At 52.3% G+C, this 24,446-nt stretch overlaps 1 protein-coding gene across 1 annotated transcript in view; it reads left to right on the forward strand.

Annotated features, from left to right (window-relative positions):
* PMEPA1 (prostate transmembrane protein, androgen induced 1) overlaps positions 1-11,029 on the forward strand; it is a 38,612-nt gene extending 27,583 nt beyond the window's left edge. Inside the window, exons 2-4 of the mRNA XM_088528147.1 lie at positions 4,653-4,807; positions 10,334-10,387; positions 10,484-11,029. Coding sequence (XP_088384273.1) covers positions 4,653-4,807; positions 10,334-10,387; positions 10,484-11,029 — 755 coding nt within the window. The remainder of the gene's footprint in view (positions 1-4,652; positions 4,808-10,333; positions 10,388-10,483) is intronic.
* The last annotated feature ends 13,417 nt before the right edge of the window (positions 11,030-24,446 follow it).

Below are 24,446 nucleotides of genomic sequence, written 5' to 3' on the forward strand. Positions count from 1 at the left end.
ACATGATGGACAATCCCTACATACATATATAGATCATGAATCACAGAGAACTGTTTTGACCTGCAGATGCGTGTTATACCCACCGAAAGCAGAAGTCGTCGTGGTTAAGACCCTGTCTGAAAGCTCTTCTGTCTGCCTGTAAATCACAGCTCTGCTACCCGTCACTATTTCTGCAAAACTCAGGTGGATTTTTTGATACTTACCAGTGCTTTGGAGCATTCATGTTCAGTAGCAATGCTCCGGGTGGAGGGAAGAGCTTTAATAAAGTTTTTAGCGAGCCTTTTATGAACTGCAGTAATGGCTGTTAAAAGTAAGGAAATATATTTTAAATGCATGGTCGCCCTCGCTCCCCTGCGGCAGTCCTGGACCTTGTGCATATGCAGGAGGTGAATTCTCAGCATTTAACAGTATAAATATTGACCAAATAGTGCTTGCTCCCTGCAAAAATACTAATAAATTCTGAATCTGCAGCTCTCGGGCGTTTCATTCTTAAAAGATCTGAAAGGCCCCAAGAAGTTCTCAGAGTTGCTCCTTTCTGCAGCTGCTTCCTCCGGGCTGTGGATCTGGGATCCCGGCTGCCAGCCGCGGTGCCGGGACGTTTCCTCGGCCTCTGCGGACGCGGCACGTGCCCAGGGGCTCCGGTTTTCCTGATTCCAGGCGCTCTCGAGCCGTGTTGGGGTAGCGCCCGGCAGCAGCGCGGCAGGACGCGAGGAGGGGACGGGTGGACTCGGGTTTTGGGGTCGCTGCCCTCGGTGCGCAGAGCCGCGACGCCGGCGCCGGGGGGGCCTCCCGCGCCACCGAGCGCCGTCACCCGCCGGGAAACCCTTCTCCAAGGCCGCGGCGGTTGGAACCGGCAACGAGGAGGAAGCGGAAGAATGGGACGTGACAAGCGATTTGACTTGATCACGAATATCCAGTTTCAGGATGGTGAGAATCTGGGGGGAAAAATGCTTAGTTGCAAAACAGCTGCATGCGTGCCTGCCGTCTCCAAAAGTTGCAGCGTCTAGACAGAAAATACAGAAAAGCAGGTTGTGTCACTTAAATGTGATGTCTGAACCTGTTAGTTTGAAACGTATTCTGGAGTAAAAATTATGCAAAATTAAATTAGTGTGACCTTACTTTGCATTTGGAGGCTGAATTTGCCCATCTTGTAAAGCCTAGCGCATTTATAACACTTCCCTTGGGGAAAATTACGGAGAGAAATGGAATGAGGTCTCTTCTAATTGAAAAGTGACAATGATTAGGAAGCCAAACACGGAATGTGTTGAGTGGGTTTTTTTTTCCTTGTTTTGGTGTGTGTGTTTGTGCGTGTGTGTTTTAGGAATACCAGTGGAATTATAAATTATGTGCTTTGCAGTTTGGCTTGTTTTTCATTCCCCAAAGGCTTTTTATTAGCATAGCAGCTGAATTGCGCTTGTATAATAACATATTAACTCAAAGTTTGGGATTTTTAATGATCTTTCTTCATTAGTTGCCTGAGCTGCTTGGATGAAATCTTACCAAGTACATCCAGCTTTCCAGTGTGCGTTTGTATTTTTTTTTTCTCCCATCTGAAAACGAAGCCCGTGAAGACAAGTTAAAACAGAAGGAGAGCTGGCAGAAACTGCTACCTCGAGAGGCTGCGAGTCTCTCAACTTGGAAAGCCCAAGTCACGCGTGGGCGCTGGGTTTGCTCTTCTCCTCCGCCAAAGGCCGGAGCGGGCAGCGCGGTGGGAGAGCGCTCGGCTCGGCTCGGCTCGGCCCGGCTCGGCCCGGGGAGCTGCGGGCCGTACCGCTCGTCCCAGGCGGAACTCCAGGCCCTTCCCGAGCCAGCTCGGCTCCCTCTGGAGCAGAGGGCAGAGGTTCCTGGTGGCTCCCACCAGCTGGACCCGGAGTCTGGAGGTGCCACTGAGCCGCGACCTGGATTTCGGCGGCTGCAAACACAGTGCACCACAGTGAGTTACCCCTTCCAGCCCCGCTCCCCGTCCCGCGCGTTGCGCTGTGCTGTGCTGCGCTGCAGCGCACGTTTCCTTCCCCATGCAGGAACACCAGGACCGTGCCCGTTGCGTACGGAAAAGCCAGAATGGAAATGCAGGAAGCCCATGAGTTTGTATCGCGCAGATGCATTTCAGCAAACTCACTTAGCAGAATGTTAATTTACTGATTAATTGTCCTCTCTCCACCCAACGCGGTCAGATATTAAAATTGCTCTTCTATTTATAATTCTAATGCGCTCGCTGCAACGTCAGACTAGATCGTGCACTGAAGTGCCCTGGTTCAGTGCTGAAGCGGGCAGCAGAGCCCAGCTCGCCCGGCGGGACGAGGCCGGAGCGCCCGGAGCCGGGGCGGGAGGGGAGGTCTGTGCTGCAGCACCCGCCGCTGCGGCTGCTCTGAGGTTAATGCTCCGGTTAACTCACCCCGGAGCTGGAATACACAGAGCTGCGCCAGGACGGACAGGACATCAGGACGCTGTCCTGGGGCCCAGCAGGATTCCGGCCTTTTGCCCGGTCCCACTCACTACACATCTGTAGGCGTGTAGGAAATTTATCCGAGGTGTTTTTTTAAAAAGGGAGCTATTTTAAAAGATGGGAGTTCTTGGTATGCATCCCCCGCCCCGTCCCTGCGGGTGGACGGGAAAGGCGAGTGCCCAGCGCTGGGCACAGCTCTCCCGGCGCTGGCGCGTTCAACGGTTTAACGTGGCGCTCGTCCTGAGCAAGGAGCTCTCCTTTCTGTCCAGCGAAGCCCTGTTCTTTTTTCTGCAGAAATGCCACCTCTTTTTAGGAAAAAGGAAGCTCTGCGTCACAGCATCCTCTTCCTGCGGCGTCGCCGTGCTGCGGCCGAGCACATGTTGCGTTTCATCGGGGGCTAAACTGACTCATTCTTAAAATCCGTGATTTTTTTTTAATCATTTCCCCATCCTCTCCCCTGTGATGACTTGTGATGACTCCTTCAAGGAGCAGCCTCCACACCTTGTATATATATATATACATGTGTGTGTGTGTGGGTATCTCTGTGTATTTGCTTTTATTTTAGTTTTCTCCCCAAGCCGTCCCCTCACAGCAGCACCCGCATCCATGCTGTGTTTGCTGGGGTAGACGCAGGGGTGCCCCTTTGGGAAGGTGCTTTAGCTGAAATCCCCTTGCGCCATTCGCTCTCACTCCAGCTTTTCCGGCCCGGATGCAGCTTTGCAGCGCAGAGGCCGTGAGCGAATGCGCTCCAAGCCCAGAAGGACTTACTCATAGGCCTGGCTTTAAGTGCTGGATAATGTTCCTGCTTTCAAGGCATCCTTCTGCCTTTGAAGGTGGCGGGCAGAGCTGGTTAAGTGCGCTGGGATCTTTTGGGATGATGGGAAATGGGCTTGTCCTGCAGCAGAAATAGCTGCTGTTTAGCAGAACTAACTCCAAGGTAACTGGCAGCACTTACCAGCTGGACTGTTTTCTTGACATTTATTTGCTTTTCCTGGCACTTAAATGCCACCTGCCAGGAGAAAACTTTCCATGAAAAAGAAAAAACCCTCCTGACTCAGCGCAATCCGTGCCATCCCGCGCGGGCAGCGCGATGCTGCCCTTTGGAGGCCCGTACGAGCCCCCCGGCCCGTGCGCGTGTTCGTGTGCGGGGATGCAACGCGGAGGGCAGCAGCCGCGCTGGCTCCGCACGGCTCTGCACCCGCGCTGTGGCTGCCCTGCTGAGGAGCGACGTGGGCTGGCGGCGGCAGCGCGGCCGGGCACCGCGTCGGGGCAGCCGCCCAGGGAGCCGGAGCCGTTTGGGCAGTGGTGCTGAACTCGGGGAAGCATTTACACCGCTTTTGCAGCCTGTCTCCAGCACTCGACTTTATTTAGCCCCCATGATGTATGAGGAACTGTTTCCTCAGTTTTTAGGAGCTGCTTCGTGCTGCCAAGTGTCTCTGGAGCTAAGCGGAGGGCCTGTTGTTTGCTGGTTCCGTCTGTTTGGAGGGGTTTGGGGGTTCTCCTCGAGGGCGGTCGAAGCCATTCGCGCTGCCCCTGTGAGCGGGTGGGAGGGAGCCCTGAGCTGGGCCTGGGCTCTGGTGGTGCTGGGGCTGCAGGACTGAGTAGATCAGGCTGCTCGTCGAGGAACACGAGCTCTCCGCTCGGCTCCCGTGTCCCTTCAGCGGTCCTGGGCCTCCGAGAAGAGGTGACGTTTGCTTGGTGCCCCACAGCAGACCCCAAAGGACGGAGAGCAGCAGTGGGAAGGGCACTGCTAAAGCTCAGCACGCGCTTTGGGAGGTTGTTTCGTTAAGAGCAATCGTGCACGGCCCGCAGCTCCCCGTGCCAACGTGGCGCTTGGCACCAACACGGGACCGGCCTCTCGCCTGGCTCTGGAGGCATCCAGCAAACGGGATGCAGAAGGCAGCAGGCTGAGCAGGGGTTCAGAAAAATGGTGTGCTTTGTAGATCCTATTTAAAGATTCCTCCCCAAGGGCAGCTCATTCTGTGATACTGAAGAAACGAATTAACTATTTATTTATTTATTTATGTGTTTAGTAGTAGCTGGGTTCAAAGCACGCAGAGCCCACGTGCATATGCCTGAGAACTTTACACATGGGGGACGAGGCAGCTGCGCCGCGCTGTTGGCTTTGTGACCAAATTCGTTTGCCTTGTTCTTAATTAAGCGGTGCTTCCTCAGGTGGCTCAAAGTCTGTCTGTCTCTCTTGCAGCGGAGTTGGAGTTTGTACAGATAATCATAATCGTGGTGGTGATGATGGTGATGGTGGTCGTGATCACGTGTCTGCTGAACCACTACAAACTCTCTGCACGATCCTTCATCAGCCGGCACAGCCAAGGCAGGAGGAGAGACGAGAATCTGTCATCAGTAAGTGACACCCTGGTCTTCTAATCTGTGTTTTACTGTGCGGTTTGCCAAGGGATGCAAAGTTGGAGATACATTAGAGTTGGAGGCATCGATCTCAGTTGCATCTGTCCGTGTGTCCCTCGGCACCATGTGAAGAGACACCCTCCAAATAGTGTTTTCAGTTTCTTTTCTTTACGGATCCTTTTTGGCAATGCCTCTGGCTCCTTATGGTGATAAAGGGTATTATTACCTGGACACCATAACCCTGTCTTTGCCCTGAGGTAGTTTGGACTTTCCATCGGTGTCACCCTGGGAGCCCCCGTGGCTGTTCCCTGGTCCCTGGCAGTGCTCGCTGCTGCGGCCGCGCACACGAGGCTGCCTGTGGTGTGCCCTGTTCACGAGGGCTGGGATGCCAATTCCTTGGGTTTATAGTCAGCGTGGTGGGGTCCTTTGGCGGCCTCGGTTGGACAGTCCCAAAGGGCTACGTTAAAATTCACCTCCTGACTTCAAGGGAATAGGACATAGGGAAAGACCTTCTCTGGTTTTCTCCACTGGTGAAATCGTGCTGCCGTTAGAGCAGTGGAGAATGCCAGGAAACGCTGTCAGCCAGACTAGCAGAAATCTCTCCAAGGTAACGCTCGAGTGGTTCGCGGCAGAGCGCAGCTTCCTGCTTCATTAGAACCCACAGGAGAGGTGCATTAATTGTGCCCTTCGAGGGGAGCCTCTCCGGCCTCGTGACAGATCCTGCTCCTCGCAGAGCTGCAGTGTTCCCGCACATGCTGCAGCTCAGAGTGAGTTACCAGAACCTGTAGAGAAAAGAGAATTTCCTTGGAGGGCAAACATGTGCTACTCACTGCTGTCTACATGACTCTGTCTTCCAGCACAGGGTTATCTTGTACTGATACATTTTTTAGCATTCACCCTGAAGGATCTGAAAGCTCTTTAAATGATATGGCTTCTTCAAGGTCATTGCTTCTCATTCCTGCTCTCATTTGTAGACTCCCACTGCAGGCTGAACACATCAGTAGTTGTTTGCTTTGTTCCATCTGGGGCTGTGTTCCCTTGTATTATATCCGTGCCTGCTACAAGAAATAGATCAAACAGTGCGACTGTTTTCTTCAAAAAAAAAAATTGACAGTCTGTCGTTTTGTCAAGGTCCCTTACGGGGTACTGTGTGCCAAAGGGAATGCACCCCATGGGGCAGGAGGGCCGTGGAGACTCCAGAAGGCGAAGAGCTCGGAGCGGGATGAGCGCTCCGGGCCTTCCCGCCAGCACCTGCTTGTTTGGGAGCCCGGAGCCAAACACCAGCTCGTGCCTGAGCTCCCTTCGGCATTCCCAAACTTCCCTTTCTGTAGTCGCACGCCTCTGCTTCCAGGGGTAGCGAATGTGAGCACATGAGCACATCTGCTCAACACTCAAAAGCCAGAAGTTGTTTAGAGACTGTTGCGTAGTATTTTCAGCCCAAAGTAAACAGGACTGGGGACCCATTGATTACTTGGGTTCCTTAATTTCTTCGAGAAAACCTTCTTTATTTTACAATACCTATATATATTTTACAATACCTATATATATTTTCTTACTTTTTTTTTCTTAAAAAGGCTAACGCGGAAAGAGAATAGAAAATTGCATGGAGGCCGAACAGAAATTTGAAGTTGAAATGAAATTTAGTGCATTATTTTATTTATTTATCTTAAGATCTCGCCAAGCCAGTCTTACACCCAGCCATTCGTTCAGGCACAGACAGTACAGCAGCCAAGATGTGGCACTTCTCGGCCCGCAGGAACATCAGTAACTGCAGTAGCTTTAGAGCAGGCGGCCGCCGCGCGTCTGTCGGAGCTCCGTGCGGCCCCGGGTTCCGTCTCTGCGGCGAGCGGGGCTCGTGCAGCGCCGGTTCCCCCTCCTCAGCGCCCTCCTCCTCGCCCTGCTCCCTCTTGCTCCACGCGCAGTGTCGTCAAGTCCTGCCGCGCTCTCCTCGTGGCCCAGGAGCCCTCCTGGAGGGACAGGGGAGCCCTCGGTTGAACTCGTTACTGCTTCACGTCATCCATTAAACTTGCACTGAACTGTTCTTGGTCTTTTTGTTTTTAATCCCAGTCTTCATCCTGCTGTCGTGACCAGAGAGAGGCACTGGGGCTGCATGCACGTTCTTCATCTTTTAAAATATTAAAGTAGTTCATCCCATGGTCAGAAGGCTCCCACGTCTGCATTAGTTGTCCTTTTCTGTTGTTGTAGCTCAAAAATTACAAGTGAAGGAGAAATTCATTTCCCAGAGGTCTCTTTAATGTGGTTCCTGCTTGCGAGGAAATCTTGTATTATTGGATGTGTGTCTCTGTAGCCATCTCTTTGCTCTGTCTAAGCTGTCATTTTAAAATAGGTACCTTTGTTTTTGCAGAAGGGGGATTCGTCAAGAAAGGCTACTCAGACCCCCTTTTTTGCAACAAAATGTGTGCTGTTCGTGTGGCTTTGGGACAGTGAGAACCTCAAACTGTCTTCCTTGTGCGCCTCCTCCCCCTGAAATAAAGGAAACAGTTCAAGTACAATTTCCAAAAATACCTTTGTCCCACAAAATGGAAAATATAAGCCTATCCAAAGGCTTTCAGACTTAGTTTTATTATTTGGTTTACACTAAAAATTCTCTGACATTACCAAAACAAGTGGTTCTATAAAAGTCAAAGATTGATCTTTAAAACTAAATTTAAAAGTGTAGTTTTTGAAGCAAGTTGTGCAATAGTTGGAAGTTTTCAAAGCCATTGCTGCTCATTGCACATCAGAATCTCAGCTTTTCAAAAAGAATCGTAGCTTTCTGGATGCAGTGGAGATTAAGGCAGGCCCGAAGCTCTGCAGAAGGGGAGTGCGAGGAGGGTCAGGCTGGGCTCAGGGCTTTGCCGAGCGGCGGGGTGAGGTGACAGTGTCGTGACCAAAACACAAAGGCTAAAAATACGTTCGTTTTCCATCTGGGAGCCTTTACCCACCTTTGGCAACTGCTTTGTGGCACCTGGAGTGCCATGGCAGCCTTTCTGAGCTGGACGTGGCCGTTCCTCGGGCGGGCTGCGCGGTGCTCGCGTGACCCTGGGGTGACAGACGCTGGCGCGAGCGTCCTGCGCGCGGCCGGGGCAGGGCCTGTGCGCGGGGCCGCGGGGCGTTCCTGGAGCCCGGCCCTGACGTCTCGGCGGAAACGCTTAGGAACGGGTGAGCAGATCCAGCTCGGGCAGACGCTGCCTTGGGGATGGCTCCGCTGTCTTCTGCTGACAGCTCCAAGCACCCCGTTTTCACGGCATCTCTGCAGTTTTCTGTCCTTGCACCCACGTGCAGCCCAGAGCCCCAGCCCCACGTCAGGGTCGTGCAAATGGGGGCTCTACAAAGCCGAGCTCCTCTCTGAGCCAGAGAGGGCTTCTCCTTGCACCCGCGGGGTGTTTGGGCGCAGGCCGCGCGGGGAGCAGATGCCGAAGCGCTTCCCGCTGGGATGTGCGGCGTCCCCTTCGCCTCCCGTTGTGGAGGGCCCTGTGCAGCAGCACCGGCGCGCGACGCAGGGGTTAAAGGCTGGGTTTTCATCTGACAGATGCACTTACTCTGGGGTCCTTTTAGCTGCGGGGGGAATTTTACTGTAGACTATCCATACAGGCAAGAAATACATATAAAATGGACTAGACTAAACAGTTGATGGCTGTGTAAACAGTTGCATATTCAAGTCTCAAGGTCTGTATAAAATACGGGCATTGTATTGTTAGGCTGCCAGACGCTTTGGTGGGATGGATATGCAGTGTAAAACTAAAACAGTGGATTCATTAGCTTTAGCTGGAAAGTCTGCCATTACCATAACACTTAACCTCTGCTGTTCCAAGATGTTCCCTAAAAAACACAGAGAAGTGAATCTGGGCCATCTCATTTCCATTTAAATCACTGTTTTCTTTGCACTAGCAAGAGGGCCGTCTTGAGGTTTATGTGCAGAGCTGGGCTCCAGAAGCAGGAATGTGATCGGATCCTCTCCATATCTGATAGTGCCAGGGAGAAGCCATCCGCAAGCTGGGGGAGACGCGGGCGAAGGGGCCGCGGGGAGGGACGGGGGTTAACTGGGGATTTTCATGGCGTCTGCGTCACCTTGGGCTGTCCAAGGAGCTCTCGCCGCGGAGCCGCGTGTTCGCCCCGTCCTGCGGGCCCTGCGTCCTGCTCCGTGTGTGCCCGGGATGCGCTCGGGGCCCTCGGCACTGCTGCGAGCGGAGCAGCCGCTCGGCCGCTTCCCCTTACCGCCCGCGAAGGGTTCCCGGCCTTCGTCAACGTTTACCCTTGTGCCCGTCTACCCGCACAGGGCTAGACGTGCCTGTGACACCCGGGCTGGGTACAGGCGCGCGCTCTCGTGGCTTTATCACCTGATCAGCAGTGTCTGGCCTGCGGCTTTGGGTGCAGAGCGCGTCGGGCTCCGCGAGCGCGTCGGGCCGCAGCGCCCGGCCCGGCTGCGGCAGGAGGCGGCGTTTCCATGGCAGGAAGGTTTGCAGTGCCCTGCTGCACGGGGGAGGCCGCTGGGACGGCCTCTGGATAGAAGACCCCGTTGAAGGGAGGGAAAGGGGGTGCTGTGCCCTGCAGGTGGGTGTTTGCGGCCACTGCCCAGCTGGAGGTTCACCCGCAGGGACCGGGAGGTGGCGGCTGTCGCAGGGCCCAACCGCGGCCTTGCGGCTCCTTCCCCCCAGCCTCGTCTCCAGGAACAGAGCTGCTGTGTATATGTGAATATTAGCAATATTTAAATACTTCAGCTCCTACGGCACAAGTTAGAGGTGAACTGTGCAAGTTCAGAACATCCCCAGCGAATGAAAAGAGCCCTTGTTTGGGTGCTTGTTTTAATCAGGACTTGCGGGCTGCTCTCGGGCTGGCGGGTTTGCAGCGCGCGGTTGTCGAAGCCGTGTCCCGACAGCAGCATCAGGGCTGATGGCGGCAGCGTGAGGAAGGCTCGGAGCCACCCAGACTCTTCTAAGCCAAGGGCTTAACTTTTGGGGGAAGAAATCCTGCAGAACCATCCTCTGCTCTATTGCTATATATTATCTTTTATAGCCAAATCGAAATAACGTCAAAATCCTGAGTGCTCTCATGTTATCTGTATTTTCTCATGGTGTTTTTGCGTGAGAATGTGGGTGTGTGGGGGGGAAGCTTGTTTTTTTATTTTTTAATCTTGTCATTGTTTCACATGGGGTTTTCTGGTGTCTAGTGAATCACCAGCAGCTCGTGGATCACAAACTGAACGATATTGCTGTGGCATGCGGGAGCCAGAGCGAACACCGCGCTGGGTGGGCGGCCGTGGGAGGGGGAAGGACTACAAATAAGCGAGTGTAATTTGCTTGTGTCACTCTCATCATTCATTCTGCGAGCGATTTATTAAATATGTACGGAGGGAAAGCTGGAGGGAACGCCTGATTGCAGGAGTTGCTCCCGGTGCTGAGAAGCGGAGCTGTCAGGAGAGCGGCCGGCACTGCCGTCCCCGCGCGGGTCGGTGCAGAACGTGAGGACGTTGGTGCCGCTGCTCGTGGGGCCTGTTCTGACCTCTCCTCTCCTCCCATGCAGGAAGGAAGCCTGTGGCCTTCAGAAAGCACCGTGTCGGGGAGCGGGCTAGCAGAGGTGAGGGCGAAGCCGGGGCCGCGCGGTGCGCGCTGCCCGTGCCCGCGGGCGGCCGCCGCGGCCCCTTCTCACGCGCGCTCCTTGTCCCCCTCTCAGCAGCAGATGTACGCGCCGCGGGGCAGCGAGCGGCTCGCCGTGCCCTCCTTCCTGCAGCGCGAGCGCTTCAGCCGCTTCCAGCCCACCTACCCCTACCTGCAGCACGAGATCGACCTGCCGCCCACCATCTCGCTGTCGGACGGCGAGGAGCCGCCGCCGTACCAGGGCCCGTGCACGCTGCAGCTGCGCGACCCCGAGCAGCAGATGGAGCTCAACAGGGAGTCGGTGCGGGCGCCCCCCAACAGAACCATCTTCGACAGCGACTTGATGGATAACTCGGTGTACGGGGGGCCCTGTCCCCCCAGCAGTAACTCTGGCATCAGCGCCACCTGCTACGGCAGCAACGGGCGCATGGAGGGGCCGCCGCCGACGTACAGCGAGGTGATCGGCCACTACCCCGGCTCCGCGTTCTACCAGCACCAGCAGCACGGCAGCGCCGTGCCCCCCATCCTCGAGGGCAGCCGGCTGCAGCAGCCCCCGCTCGGCCTGGAGAGCACGGCCGCCTGGAACAAGGACAAGGAGAAGCAGAAAGGGCACCCCTTTTAGACAGATACACGTGTGCGTGTGCAAGAAACAGGAGAAAAACAGAACGCAAACGAAACACTCTGCACTTCTCGTTAAAAAGAGCGAGAGTTGAGGAAGACGAGCAAAGAAAAAGAAAACACGCCCTTCCCCATCTCTCCGTGTATAAATATTTACTTGTTATGTCTGGTCTGAATGCACAAGCCTACAAAGCTTGCAGAAACATTTCTTTATGGAGCTGTGTCTAGACGTTTAAAAAGGAAAAAAAAATCAACCGTAGTCTTTTTATTTTTTATTTTTCGTTTGTTTCTAGTTGAGCTGTGTGTGAATGCTTTTTTTTTGTTGTTGTTGTTTGATTATTTCACTTAACTTTAAAGACAAAATATTTGCACAAAAAAGTTTTTGTTTAAAGATCTGCAATATAAATATATAAATATATATTAAAAATAAGAGAAAGTGTATGTGTAAGGAGCAGGAGTATTTTTGTATTAGAAGAGGCCTATTCAAAAAAAAAAGTTGTTTTCTGAACTAGAAGAAAAATGGCAATTTTTTGAGTGCCAACTCAAAAAGTGTGTATTACATTGTAAAAAAAAAAACAAAAAAAAAACAAAACAAAAAAAACAAAAGCAGGGGTTTAGAGTTATTTATATAAATGTTGAAATTTTGCACTATTTTTTAATATAAATATGTCAGTGCTTGTGTTGGTCAAAGCCTCTATCATGTCTACCATGACCTGTTAAGGGATTGTGTGTGGAGGTGAAGAACAAACCCGCTGGAGGGGCCGGGACGCGCGGCGCTCGGGGACCCCGCGGCCCCCCTGCGTCCCCGCCACGCGCCAGGCGTCCGTGCGCGTCCGCGCGTCCCCGGTAGCGTCGCCGGGTAAAGGGTGACACAAAGTCACTGCTTCTGCGAGTCAGCCGTGGCAGAAGCAAACACAAATTACTTGATTTTTTTTTTTTTTTTTTTTGGACAACCTCTAACTTTTTGGAGGGGGGTGGTGGGGATGAGAATAAACTTCTGTCTCTGAAGGAACAAAGTGTTTTTTGGTTTCTTTCTTTCTGTGTTAAACGGAAGGGCCCTGTTTGGAGGTAAAGCGGTGGTCAAGGAGGTTAATGCGAGTTAGTGGTACCTTCCCCCTAGCCTGCCTTTCAACGCGCTTTAAATGTCTCATGGAAAGTGCAAGCTGGAAAGCGTGTTGCTCACGAAAGCCATTTTCATTTTATTTCCAAGTCCCAAAATTTTACTTGGAATAAAAAAGTGCAGTCATGTCTCATAAAATACCTGCAGTCTGGTCGGCTGCCTCTGGTCCTTATTTTTCCCTTTTTGTCCTGGGTAAGGAGGTATAGAGTCCAGTAGGTGGGAGTGAATCTGCTCCTGTGCTGATGAGAGGCTGCAGAAACGCGCTCAGTGCTTTGGAAGCAAAACCCCTTTACCTCCTTGAGGAATTCCTGGTCCGGAGCCCGTGGCCCCATGCCGGGCGATGCCCCCTCCCGCCCTCTGGATTTTGTGCGTCTTTAATTTATCTCTGTTTCGGAAGCGTTTTTGTCTTACTCCGCTATTGTTTACATTTTTATATCGCGTCGGTGTCCGATAGGTGTTCTGCCCTTGCAGTGAATTTGTATGTGACAGAATGGGCGAGTGAGAAATTTTGAGAGAGAGAGAGAGAAAAAAAATCCTAAGGGGAAAAGCTGTTGTGGGCGCCCGGGGCGATCCCCGCCTGCAGGGCCGGGCGGGCAGGGGAGCTGCCATTCCGTGTCTGCAGGATGCTATCTAGTAGAGTGACATAAACGAAAGATATAAAGGCAATAAATATTGTTTTTAAGCAACTTTTGTATTACTTGAAGATAAAATAACAAACATGAGAACAGTTTGAAGTTCTGACCATTTGAACAATATTTATATGTATTTTAAAGAAGACGATGAATAGCTGAACCTGAAGCTTGGTCGTTGTTTTGGGGTTTGGGGTTTTTTTTGCTTTTTTTTTTTAAAAAATGCCTAGAAATAGTCCTGTACCTTCTCAATCTCCAAACCGCTTTTCCACACTCTTGAAATCTTCATAGCTTTATAGTCGTGTAACCTAAATTTTTGATGACCATCAAAAAAAAAGAAAAGCCACAAAAAAAACCTCGAATCTAGTTTGTCATGAAAGGTACAAAACTGGGGAATTTATACGAGTCTTTTTGTTTCTTTTTTTGTTTTCAAACAAAGTAAAAATGTATCTTTCCTTTATGTAACATGTCTATTTAGTGCCTTACTAAAGCAGCAGTAACGGTACCCTTTGCAAGAGGGGCACCGGGGCCCGTCCTCGGCGCCCTCGTGACCAGCGTCCCCGGCCCCGCGTGCCTCGCCGTGCCCGGCGCTCCCGGCCGCCGTGGCCGCCCTCGCGCTTCCGTGCGGCAACTTGAACTTGTACCTTTATGCACATCGCCTACGCGTAGGTAGGAAACTGTGGTGGATGTTGTAAATGAGATGCCAACCAAAAGACAGACTGAAATATAATATCTGCTGCCCTCTTGAGCCAAAACGCGTGAATAGTGTCGCTGGGTTTTGTTGGGGGAAGGTTGTCGGGGAGGGTATGTGTGGGGGCTGCTCTGTGATTTAATACGTTTGTTTGCTACAAAAAAAAGAAAAAAAAATGTTACCTCAGCAGGTTTTGGAAGCCGGGACGGGATGGTCGATACGGAGGTGTCGCCTGGACCGGAGGTTGTTAAGTGGCTCGAGTGTCTTGTCGCGTGGGGGCAAAGCCCCTCGAGAAATCGGAAGGGTGGTTTGAAAAGGCACCCGCTCCCGTGGGCTCGTGGAGCAGGCCTTGGAAAAAAGTAGTGCAATTACAACTGATTCTTTGACGTCCTCAGAATTTCAGCCGATTCTCTTGCTTCCCCGTCACCTCCCGGTGTGAACTCGGTTTCACCAGCACCATCCCCGCCGGCGCGCAGGCCCTGGGTCGGGAGCCCCAGCTCCGGTCGCGCAGCCCCCGCAGCAGCAGCGCCGCGGGGACACGAGGGCTCCCCGGGGAGGCCCCGGCGCCTCCGGGAGCCCCGCGGGGCCGCCCGGCCGCGGAGCCCACGTGTCACCTCGTCCCTGCCGCTGCTTTAACCCCTCCGCGTTGCAGTCCGGAAAACTTCCATAGATTTCTCAAGTTCTGAATGGGTGTCTAGAAATAACGGTCTATTCTTTTTTATATATATATTATTATTATTATTGTTATTGTTATTATTATTATTACTATTTAAATGTTACCTTTATTTTGCCTCGGGGTCCGTCTCTCCCCAGCTCCGTCTCCCGCGTTGCCGCCAAGGCAGAGGATTTGCTTTGCACACATTGCTCGTGTATCGGCGCGTTTCCCTTCGGCCTTCGTGCGGGTGACGAGCGGATGGTCCTCCCGGGGGACTCGGCTCCTGCCACATGGAGACAGAGAGAGGGTCAGGCCCTTTAGGAATCACTTATTTATAATCAAAAGCAGAGGAAACGAGACATTGCGAACGCTTAGCAACCTCTTGTCCTAGCCTGCCTTTTTGCTCCAAGTTTTAAGTCATGTTAGCTTTAAAAGGGGTGGTTAATTCTATGGATTTTTTCTTCTCTTACGGTATGGCAAGCAACATGCTCAAAGTGCCGCCAAAACTGAATGACCTGGAATGTGAACGGGACTTTTTCAGTAAGGATGGCAAGGAAGAAAGGGTTTTATTTGGTTCTGACACTGGCAAAACTAAGTTCCCTTTGCAACCCTTGATTTCAGTGGTTTGGAAATTCAGCTTTACTAATCCAGTGCATTGTTTGCATAAGTGTTGCAAAATTCATTCTATCTTAAGTGGGGGCATAAGGAAAACCAGTTGCTTTCTCAAGAATCACCCTTTTGTATGTGTATAAAACTATAAAATTGCACTAACTAACTGTTCTACTCAAAAATCAACAAATAAAAGCCCAACATTTTTACTAAGGGTTGGAAAAAGACTGAATCCAGATGTGTAGCATTAACAGTGCTAGGCAAGAACAGAATGAATTTTTAATCTCTTCTGTCTCTGTATAGCTCAGAGATTTTCTATGTACAACACAAAGCTACATAAAGAGAAAGTTTTCCAGAAACTACGCTTCAGATTTTCGCTGTACTATAGAAGCTCATGAAGGACAACATTAAAGTCCAAATTTGTCTGCCTTATAGTCACATTTCATTGTATTAATATTTTCTTAAACTTCCAGTTGCATTGCTTTGGCTTTGGAGTTTGTTATAGGCAGTCCTGTATCCTGAGTTCTGTTCAAGTTTAAACTTATGTAAACTATCGACAGCACATGCAATGCAGTACTTATCTATATTTTGCTGTTTTAGTATGAATATGTACTCTGATGCCAATTTACAAAAATCTGTTGTAAACGCTTATTGTGTAACAGTAACCAATAGTGGCAATTATATGTCATTCTAAAAGCTGCAATACTTATACAATAAATTTTACAATACTTTGGAAAATTTGCCTTCACCTTTTGCTTTGTTACTCAAAATCGGAGTTTGGCAACACAATGTAATTTTAAAAGGTCTTCCTATTTTTTTAAAATATTGGAAAATGAATATTTGTGTGTTTTCCCCCCTATGCTGTTGAGTTGCCTTCCAGATAACAGGCCGACGTGTGTACTGCCACACGTGTGTTTTCCCGTGGAGCTGTAGCTGGTTCCCGGTGTACCTGCATGCTTGAGCCATGTGTGCGTGTGTGCGAGGACAGTTACGTTTCCTTCTGAGTGGATCGGGTGTCACAGCTTTAATTCCTGACGAAGCATCCCTGTTTTGCACCAATCTAGACAACCCTCGCGGTCCTGCTTTTCAGACGAGAGCACCACTGATGGCCGGAAGGTCTTAACTTGAATAATCATCACTCAACGAGAACTGTGTAGATTGACTCAAACCCTGAGCACAGATCGGGAGTGTGACTTCTTTTTCTCTTCCTGAAACTGTGGTCAAACTGCAATGATCACATTAAAATGATTGAAAACTTAATTGCTTGCGGGGCTTTTCTTTGTGTATTTCGGGAGGGTTTCCTGTAGCTTTACCTGTGCGGGAGAGGCCCTGGGAGCCCTGGTCGCTCTGGAGTCAGGAGGAGCCCAAATCCCGCCTTCCGCCTCCTGTCCCTGCATCGAGCCGCTCGTCTCCCAGTTGCGGTTTATTCTGTGGAATTCCCGGTTTCCTCTCTGCGTCGCTGCTGGAAAGAGAGCGCCGGGCGCTGCCGTGCTCAAAGGCAGCTGGATGCGAGCCAAGGGCTTGGATGTCTCCATGGTGGGAATCCGGCTCCCTCTAAAGCCGATGCCCGGCTCCGGGCCTGCTGCTCCCGCTGGGAAGCGCCTGTGCCCGCGCGGCCCTGGGTACCCCCTGGACCCGGAGCACTCCCGGTCCCCTCGGGCAGCGATCCGGCAGCGGGAACGCGGCTCCAGAGACGGCGCTGGCCACGTCTGGAGCCGTCGCAGTCCTGGAGCTGCCCTCGAGCCTCCTGCACGGGCTGCTCCGTTCTGTCACGTTTGGTGCCTTTCAGGACATTCAGGAAACACCGGCTTTAGCCAGGAAGGCTGTTTTCCTCCCGAGTGTGTCCTAGGTGAGCAGAAACTGCTGCATCGTTTTAGGGAGGAACTCGCCTGCTTTCCCCTCCGTGTTTGGAGCTCAAATCCTCGACGCGTTTGCAGTGAAGGGTGACGCGCTGTCCCCGGAGCAGGGAGCTCGGGGGCCGGACTGCGCTTCTCCGTCGGGCAGAGCTTCCCAGGGCTTCCAGCGGGATTCAGGAGGAGGAAGGACCTCGGGCAGATCCGCGCTGGGGCCGAGGGAGCAGAACCAGCGCTTCGTCCCGAGCGCCCGGAGCGAAGGGGAAGGCCAAGGTCGTGTTTCTGCAGGAGGCGACCACGGGCACGAGGAGGAGGTGCCGCCGAGGGAGGTTTCCTGCCGGGAAACCCGAACGCTGTCCTTGCCATGGAGGAAACGCGGGATCGTGCGCAGGGGCCAGGGCTCGCGGTGCCGGCGGGCTCAGCGCTGCGAGGGCTGCGCGGCGCCAACGGGCTTCGCATCGCTGCTCGCCAAAGGACCTTCTCATCTCACACAGCTGAAAACCCCACTGGAACCAGCCTCTTCCCACAGAAAATGGGCACCCGCATGAAACCACATTTTCCAAAGGGGATTTCTTTTTTTTTAATGGAATAAAAAAACCCAAACGCCGCCAGCTCAGTGCGTGGGAATGGGGAGAGAAGCGCTGTTACTAAGCTACCTTTCTGCAGCGAATAAGGTGATCTGGGGACACTGCAGCATGGCTCATTGGCAAAAGATTACTTTTAACTTAAAAAAAAAAAGAAACAATTTTAATTATGACTTTGGAAGCCACAAGTGGCACAGCCTTTGGTTTTGGGCAGCCTTGAGCACATCTGAACGGCCTTAGGAGCAGGGCGGTCGGTGCCGCGGCCGGCGTTGGCCCCCGGCCGGGAGGCTGCCGGGTCCCGGGGCCTGTCCGGGCCCGGAGCAGGTGCCGCTGCGCTGGGGTTTGTTCTTCTAAAGGGACACGGGCAGCCGTTCGCATTGCTGCAATATGAAACAGGAGCGCGTAACGGGGCTCCTTGCCAAGGGAAAGGGCCAGACAGGAGAAAACGAGCAGGAATTCCTGCCTCATGCTCTGGGACACGGCTGGGCTGGGAAACTGCTGCTCACGGGCTGCATCCCGCAAGATGTGGAGGGACAGAAGAGGTTGTTCTCTGCAAGGGGCCGGCACGGGGCTCCCTGCTCGGCCAGGTGAGACCACGAGCCCAGGACCCAGGAGACCAACGTGGACATCTCCCGGGTGGGCCGTGGGTTCACTGTCCACTATCCGTGGGAGTGGATCTGCGGGGGGGATTTTCCTCTTCTTCTGTGGGTGGAAGCCAAAGTCCTCAAAGTGGCTCTCGGGGTCCATTTTCTGTCACCCGGATTAGCGAGACGGAGGCTGCTGTGACGGAGGGAGGCAGTCGCCGGCTCCCTGCGCAGCGCAGCGCCCGGGCGGCCTGTTGTCGGCTAAGATTAAAGGTGCCGTAATGAAATTCAGAGCCCTAACCAAATAAACTGATGGCTCTGGACTGCGTGGAGGAGAGGCGACTGGAGACACTTGACACAAAGCGCTTGGCAGTGCAGAAACGCGGGGGAGCAGCGATGGCCGGTCGGGATTCGTTAGTGTCAGCTCGTGGTGGGTGCTCGTCTCGCCCCGGCACGCAGGCCTGGCTCCTGGGTCCAGTGCACACGTGTTCCTTGAGACTGCTCGTTAGCAGCAGCAATAAATCACAGGCACGGCCGCTAGCGGGGAGTCTTGGATGCCGGGCAAAAAGCAGCTCCTTGGAGGATTCAGCTCTTGCAAACTCCAGCAACCTGGACGTGGAGCAACTAGCTCCGTGCGGCTTGGTGAAGGTGCATTCGATTAAGAGGGTGACTCTGAAATGCAAACCTGTCGCTCTGCCGCTCATGTGCATTCCTAATAAGCAGCCTGGTGAAAAGAGAGAGGGGTGACTCAAGTATAAGAGGCCTCTCACACCATCCCTTCCCAAGGAGGGCACTGTGCCAGGGGAAGAGGCTTTGCACCCTGCTTGTACCATTTCCTTCCCACCGTGGTCTCACTCGTGCCATAAATGAGGGGGAAAAAGAGGGCTTTTGCACGTCTTTGTCTTTATTCCCTCATGTTGATTTTTATTTATTTGTTATTGAAGTGCCTTGCCCTGGTAAGAGCCAGAGCAGTGGGTTGCCTGGGACGTCGTGCTCGGTGCCCCATGGCTGCAGCACTGGCCTCTCCCGGCCGGGATGGTTGGCTGCTTCCTGGCCCACGGTCTCTCCAGGAATGACCCAGGGGAGCAGAACTCGTCTACACCACTGAAACACTCATTTGTCCTGCTTGCAAGTTTGGCCCAGGTGTTGAGTCTTGTGTTTCCTGATGAGGCAGGTGCTACTGGGCCCTTTAAAAGGCCCCTAAGGTGAACAGCTGAGTCCTTCTGTGGAGCTCCAGCAGTGTGGTGTCACCAGCACGGGATGGGCTGTGAGTTGTGCTCCTTTGCTCTGTCTCTGATAGTTATGGATTTTGGTACCAGGAGCAGTTAGTTACCTCTTTCAAGAGCTGCTTGTGTTATTTTAGGACTTGAGTCTGTTGCGATGCATAGGAATAAGGCAGCCAAAGCCTGTCAGCAGCTCGCTGGGCTTCTGTTAACCCTTTCCAGGCCTGGCTTTGCTGTGCGTGTCCCCATAAGCAGCCGTGGGAGCGCGCATGGTGCCTGCTGCCCTCAGGCCTGGTCGCGGAGGGGTGAGGTCAGAGCAGGCCCCACCGCAGCAGGAGAGCGAGTCCGGGCCGACCCGCCGAGGAGGTGGCCGCGCGCCCCGGCTCCCGGCGCAGCAGGGACACCGAGCGCTCCCCTTCCCGGGAGCTTGAGGGGGGAGCTCCCCTGCTCCCGGAGCATGGTAATATTCCAGAGAAACCCTCCGTGTGGGGAGGAGTGCGTCCTGAACAACTGGATCAAAGAAGTAGTGCTGGCACCAGAGAGCATCATCGAGGCTCCCCGGGGCTCCGTGGAGGCCCCCCAGGAAGGGAAACTCCACGGAAGCAGAGCAGCTTCCTGGCCTCTGCGAGGCTTGCTCCGTGTCCGGGTGCTAGGAAACACCCTGCTCCAGGGACCTTCTGCCATCGAGTAAGGTCTTCACAGGCCGAGTCATGAGTAATTGAGGCTATTAGTGAGTAATCGCTGAAATAAAATGTGAGCCTGGAGAGCGGGCGTCTCCGTTCAGTGTCGGTCTATGAGCAGTCGCCCTGCTCTGGTGCCCAGCGCCGTGCCCGCCGCGCTGCCACCATGGATGATCCCACCCAAGGGCTGCCTGCGGCGGCTGCTCCCCATGGCACAAGGCCGTGTCCGTTGCTCACTTCCTATTTTGTCCTTCTGCTCCCGCAGGGATCCTGGGCTCTGCAGGAGCTGGCCATGAGCCGGAGAGCCAAGGTCCGGCCTTCCAGCGTTTCCAGGTGGCCGTTTCCTTCTCTTCCTAGTCTGACTGCTTTCAAACTCTCTCAGCTTCTCCTTGACAAACAAGAGCTAATGGAGAACATTTGGATGAGGAAATAGCTGGGTTTTCCGGTCCCATCGTTGGCCCTGTCTGGGTGCCCAGCAGTGAACGATCTGGGAATTTCCCATGGCTGCAAAGCCTGAGCTGCCTTCCCTGGAAACCCTCCTGCCGTCCCCGGCCTTGGCTGCGATGCAGGGCGGCAGTACAGGACTTGAGTGGAATCAGAATTGCCTTTTAATTGTAAACATTTGTCCAGAAATTAATGTTTCTGAACTAATGTTTCTCCCCAGCCAATGCGTTTGGAAAAAAATGGCTCTTGCTAATTGATTTTTACCATATAATGGGAGAGGTACATGCAGAAAGATCATCCGCACGTAATTGAAAATCCCCCTTTCAGCAGGTACCCGCAGAGCCGCTCAAGCGACGTGTTTGCTCTGGCAGTTATTGCCCAGGAGTCACGTGGCTGGCTGGAGCGGGGTCGTTTTCATTTGTTTAACATGGTTTTTGTTCCCATTTTTGTTGTTTTTTGGAGCTGAACTGTCAAAAGTCACTAGGAAGGTCTGATAGCCACATGGAGGCTGCTATGGATGGCTTTCCCGTTTGTCTGGAATGGTTTGTGTGATGGGAATCGCACCTCTGTGGTGTGTCACGATGCCCCCATTTACCCCAGTTTGTAAAACAGCTTCAAGGCCCTTGAGCAGCTGCCTGGTGGCTCCTGGTCCACTGGATGCAGTTCCAAACCCTCGGCTGTCCCTTGCCAAAGTAAACACCATGAATCCCCAGCAATGCAGCACAGAAGAGAAATGATGGAACGGAGCAGGGGCAGCACCTGGAGTGTGAGTGAGTGGTGATGCTGCAAGGGCAGCTACGTGCAGCTCTTCTGTGCACCCGGGAACAGCCAGCGGCTGCTTCCAGCCATTGGGAAGAGCTTTACAGCGGTTTCCCTGGGCTGCTTCGGCCTCCCCTGCAGCCGGTGCACCCACAGGTAATCAAGGTTTGTACTGAAGTAATTTTGCTTTGGAGCTTCTCTTGAGAATCAGGTAATCTGTTTTTTACTTTAATTATTTTTTTTAATAAAGCTGCATAACAAAGGATTTGCTCTTCCCAATGATACTGAGTATAATGTGCTTGCAATAATTAATGCCACTAATAACGTAGGATTGGAATTTTGCCGTAATTATATCATTAAGATACATTTCATGCATTTAATTGTTTTTGTAAAATGACAGCTTAGCTTTCCTGCCTTGCATTTCCTATTTCCTGATTCAATTGCTTTGCATGAAAGGGCAACCTTCTAGTGATGGTCTTCACAGCTTTTTCTTTCCAGAGGAAATCAAGTGGTTTGGGGTTAGATCTGCCAATACATTTCAGGTTAGTAAAGTTTTCTGTGCTGCTTTTCAGTGTTGGTGGTGAACAGATGCACTGAACTTGCTTCCACTTTTCCCTGGATCTCATGAAAAACAGGAAGAAGAAAAGAACCATGGAAGTACGGGCTCAAGGAAGCAGGTCAGTGCTGGGCGACCCTGAGCAAAGGAGCTTTCTCATCATGAAGCAACATCCAAGGATTGTTTGATTATTAATTAAGTTGGCCTGGCTACTTATTAATTAAACCTGTTGATTAGGTAGTGTGTTAATGATGCAGCTTGTTAATTACGTAGCTCTGGGTGGACCAGAGCGTCCAGCCGCACCGTGACAGCCCCAGGAGCCCCGTGCCTGGACGTGGCCACAGATCCCCGCGGGCAGCGAGGACAGGAACCCGCTGGGGCTGCCTGTCCGGGGCCTCTTAGCCCTGTGTGAGAGGCCTCCTGCTCTTGCCATCCACAACAAAGCTCCTGAGCAGGCCAGCAGGAAGGAATTCTACTAGTTGACATAATTTTTTACCAAGATGAGAAAGCTTTGAGAGGCAATAACCAGCCTGAGAGCCTTGGGGCTCCTCTGCCTCCCCAGCACCGCTGCAGGCAGCAGGAGCCACGTGTGTTTCCAGTAAGTTGTCCTGGTGCTGGAAACAGAAATATCGGAACAAATTTGTCCCAACTGTGAAGTTTTAAAGCCTCACACCACTACGTGGGTGTTGGAAACTGAGCGCTGTGGTCAGGGAAGCACTGCGGCTCCTGGTGCTTTCCGGGGCTCTATAGCCATAGGGATATTTCATAGCAAATGATACATTTTCTCTCACTTGCTTTTGGTATTAGGCTGATTTAGAAATGCAGTAGGCCTTTGTAAAGTTAGCATGAAAGCTCAGGTGAGCCATCAGTGCGTCTTGCTCTGTATGCATCGAAGCGCCGGGTTTACGCACTGAAAACAGTTTCCTTTAAGTGCTTCGTATGTAGAAGCCCTGGGCTGGGTGCCACGGGCCGGCCCCGCTCCGCCGCCGTCGGGACGGGTCTCGGGGGGTGACGCGGTTGGGACGCAGGTTCCCCCGGCGCAGCCGGGGCCGCGACGCCTGCCCTAAAACAGAACGGGACGAGGCAATAAACGTGAAAGCTCCGAGACAGCCTTGTGCTGTCTGCTTGCTACGCGCCAGCATCAGATCGTCAGGAGTGATACAGTGATTTCTGGGTCAATTTTTCTTTGAACAGTTTGCTGAAAGGCCAGTGCTTGCTGCCAGAAAGCTTCTAATGCCGTCGGGTTTGTTCCTTAGCCAATGTCATTCCCCAGGCAAGCTGGAAGTAAAACCATTCCCAATCACTAAAAAAGTTTCTGAAAAGCACGGGGGGAAAAGGGGAGCGTTAATGAGCAAAACATCCAGTGTTAGCAGAAGCGCTGCATTCCCTCAAGTCAACATCTTAAACCACTTTTTTTTTTTGAATATTCATTTTTACCTAGCTTTTCCCATCTCTATAATTAATTCGTCACAAATGCACTGAAAGCATTTCTGGTGGTGTGACGGAGGCTAGAGGCAGAGGTTTGCCTAGTCTCGTTTGAAGAAAAAAAACTAGCTATCAAATAACTCTAAAGCAGTAAAACTTTGCAGGTCTCGTCCTGCTCTCATTAAAGAATGGAGAACAATATTTGGCCGTGGACAGAGTTAGAGCTGCTGAAGAGTTGTTATATGGGTTTATTCTTGGTTAATCCATGGCCTTCCGTGCCTGACAGCAGCCAGATAGCAAGTCCCTGCCAACGTGTCCATGAGGGACGTGCAGGGACGTCTGCCTCGCTCCGTGCTGCCGTCTTCCTCCTCCAGCAGCGGTCAGGTGGGGAATGAAAGTCTCAGAGGTTTCTGCCTTTGTCTTTCTACCTCCAAAGAAATTGCTGCGAGTGAGGGATAGCAGAGCCTGGTAGGACCCTATGACAATTTTTTAAAATGAAACCGTAAAAATGCCTCATGACAGTCCCCGCTTGAGCAGGATCTAGGCGATCTCTAGAGGTCCCTCCCATCCTCAGCCCTTCTGTGGTTCTGCGAGTGCCTCGTTTAGGTTGCTGGGAATAGGTTTTGATGGGAGAAGGATCAGACTTGTCTTTGCAACCATGACTCACCCCAAGTAGCACCAGTTCAGTAAGTCTATCCATGTAAATAAGTCTTCACTGATATGACTAATGATGGCAGATTCTGTCCCTAAGTCAATACAAGAAACTCTCTCAGGCTCAGGAGAAAGCAGCATGACTCAGATCAAGCTTTATAAATAAAATTTTTAAATCTCAAGTTATAATGTGCCATTTGGCTCCTACTAAAGTTGGTCTGAAAAGGCTGTGCTGAATAATAAAAAAGATCAAGCTTTTGATGTTAAGTTGCATGTTCAAGCATAAAATCCAGCCTTGATGATGGAGCTTAGCCTGGCTTTTTTCACTCCGGCAGACACTAAACAAGACCCTTACACGATTTCACGTTTAGAGGAAATGTCTGTGAATTATTTAAAAAAAAAAAAAAAAAAAAAAAGATAAGTAATTAGGAAACACCTGGCCAAACTGAAGGCAACAGAAGTGATTCCAATCAAAGGTAGTTCGTTGAAAGCTTTTCATCTTGACTCCAGCAGAAACGGCAAACTTAGCACTTAAAAGAAAAAAAAAAAAAAGAAAAATGCAGCTTTCTGATGAAGTGTTAAAATGGCAGACAGTGAAAAGTGCACATACATACATCCAGCAAAAGAGGCTAAATAGATTAAGAGGATAAAATACTGGGCTGAGCATGTGTGGAGGTGCGTGCCAAGGGCCTGGTGGTAGGGCCAGTGTTTTGACACTGTCATGGTGCTTTTGATGGAATTCCCAGAAGCGACGTGGTTCCAGGAATGACACGCTGTTGGAAAGGCCGGCTGCCGGATGAGGCAGCGTTTGCCTTGGCCGCGCCGGGACACGTGTCCCGCGGCCCCTCCTCACGTGGCGGCGCGGGGACGGCCGGGCCGCGTCCTGTGGTACCTCCTCGCGTGGCGGCGCGGGGACGGCCGGGCCGTGTCCCGCAGCCCCTGGGCCGGGCCGCGCGCG

The sequence above is a fragment of the Tinamus guttatus genome, unplaced genomic scaffold (assembly GCF_059628265.1).
Source record: "Tinamus guttatus ecotype Peru unplaced genomic scaffold, ASM5962826v1 Tinamus_guttatus_pri_ptg000027l, whole genome shotgun sequence".
NCBI lineage: Eukaryota > Metazoa > Chordata > Aves > Tinamiformes > Tinamidae > Tinamus > Tinamus guttatus.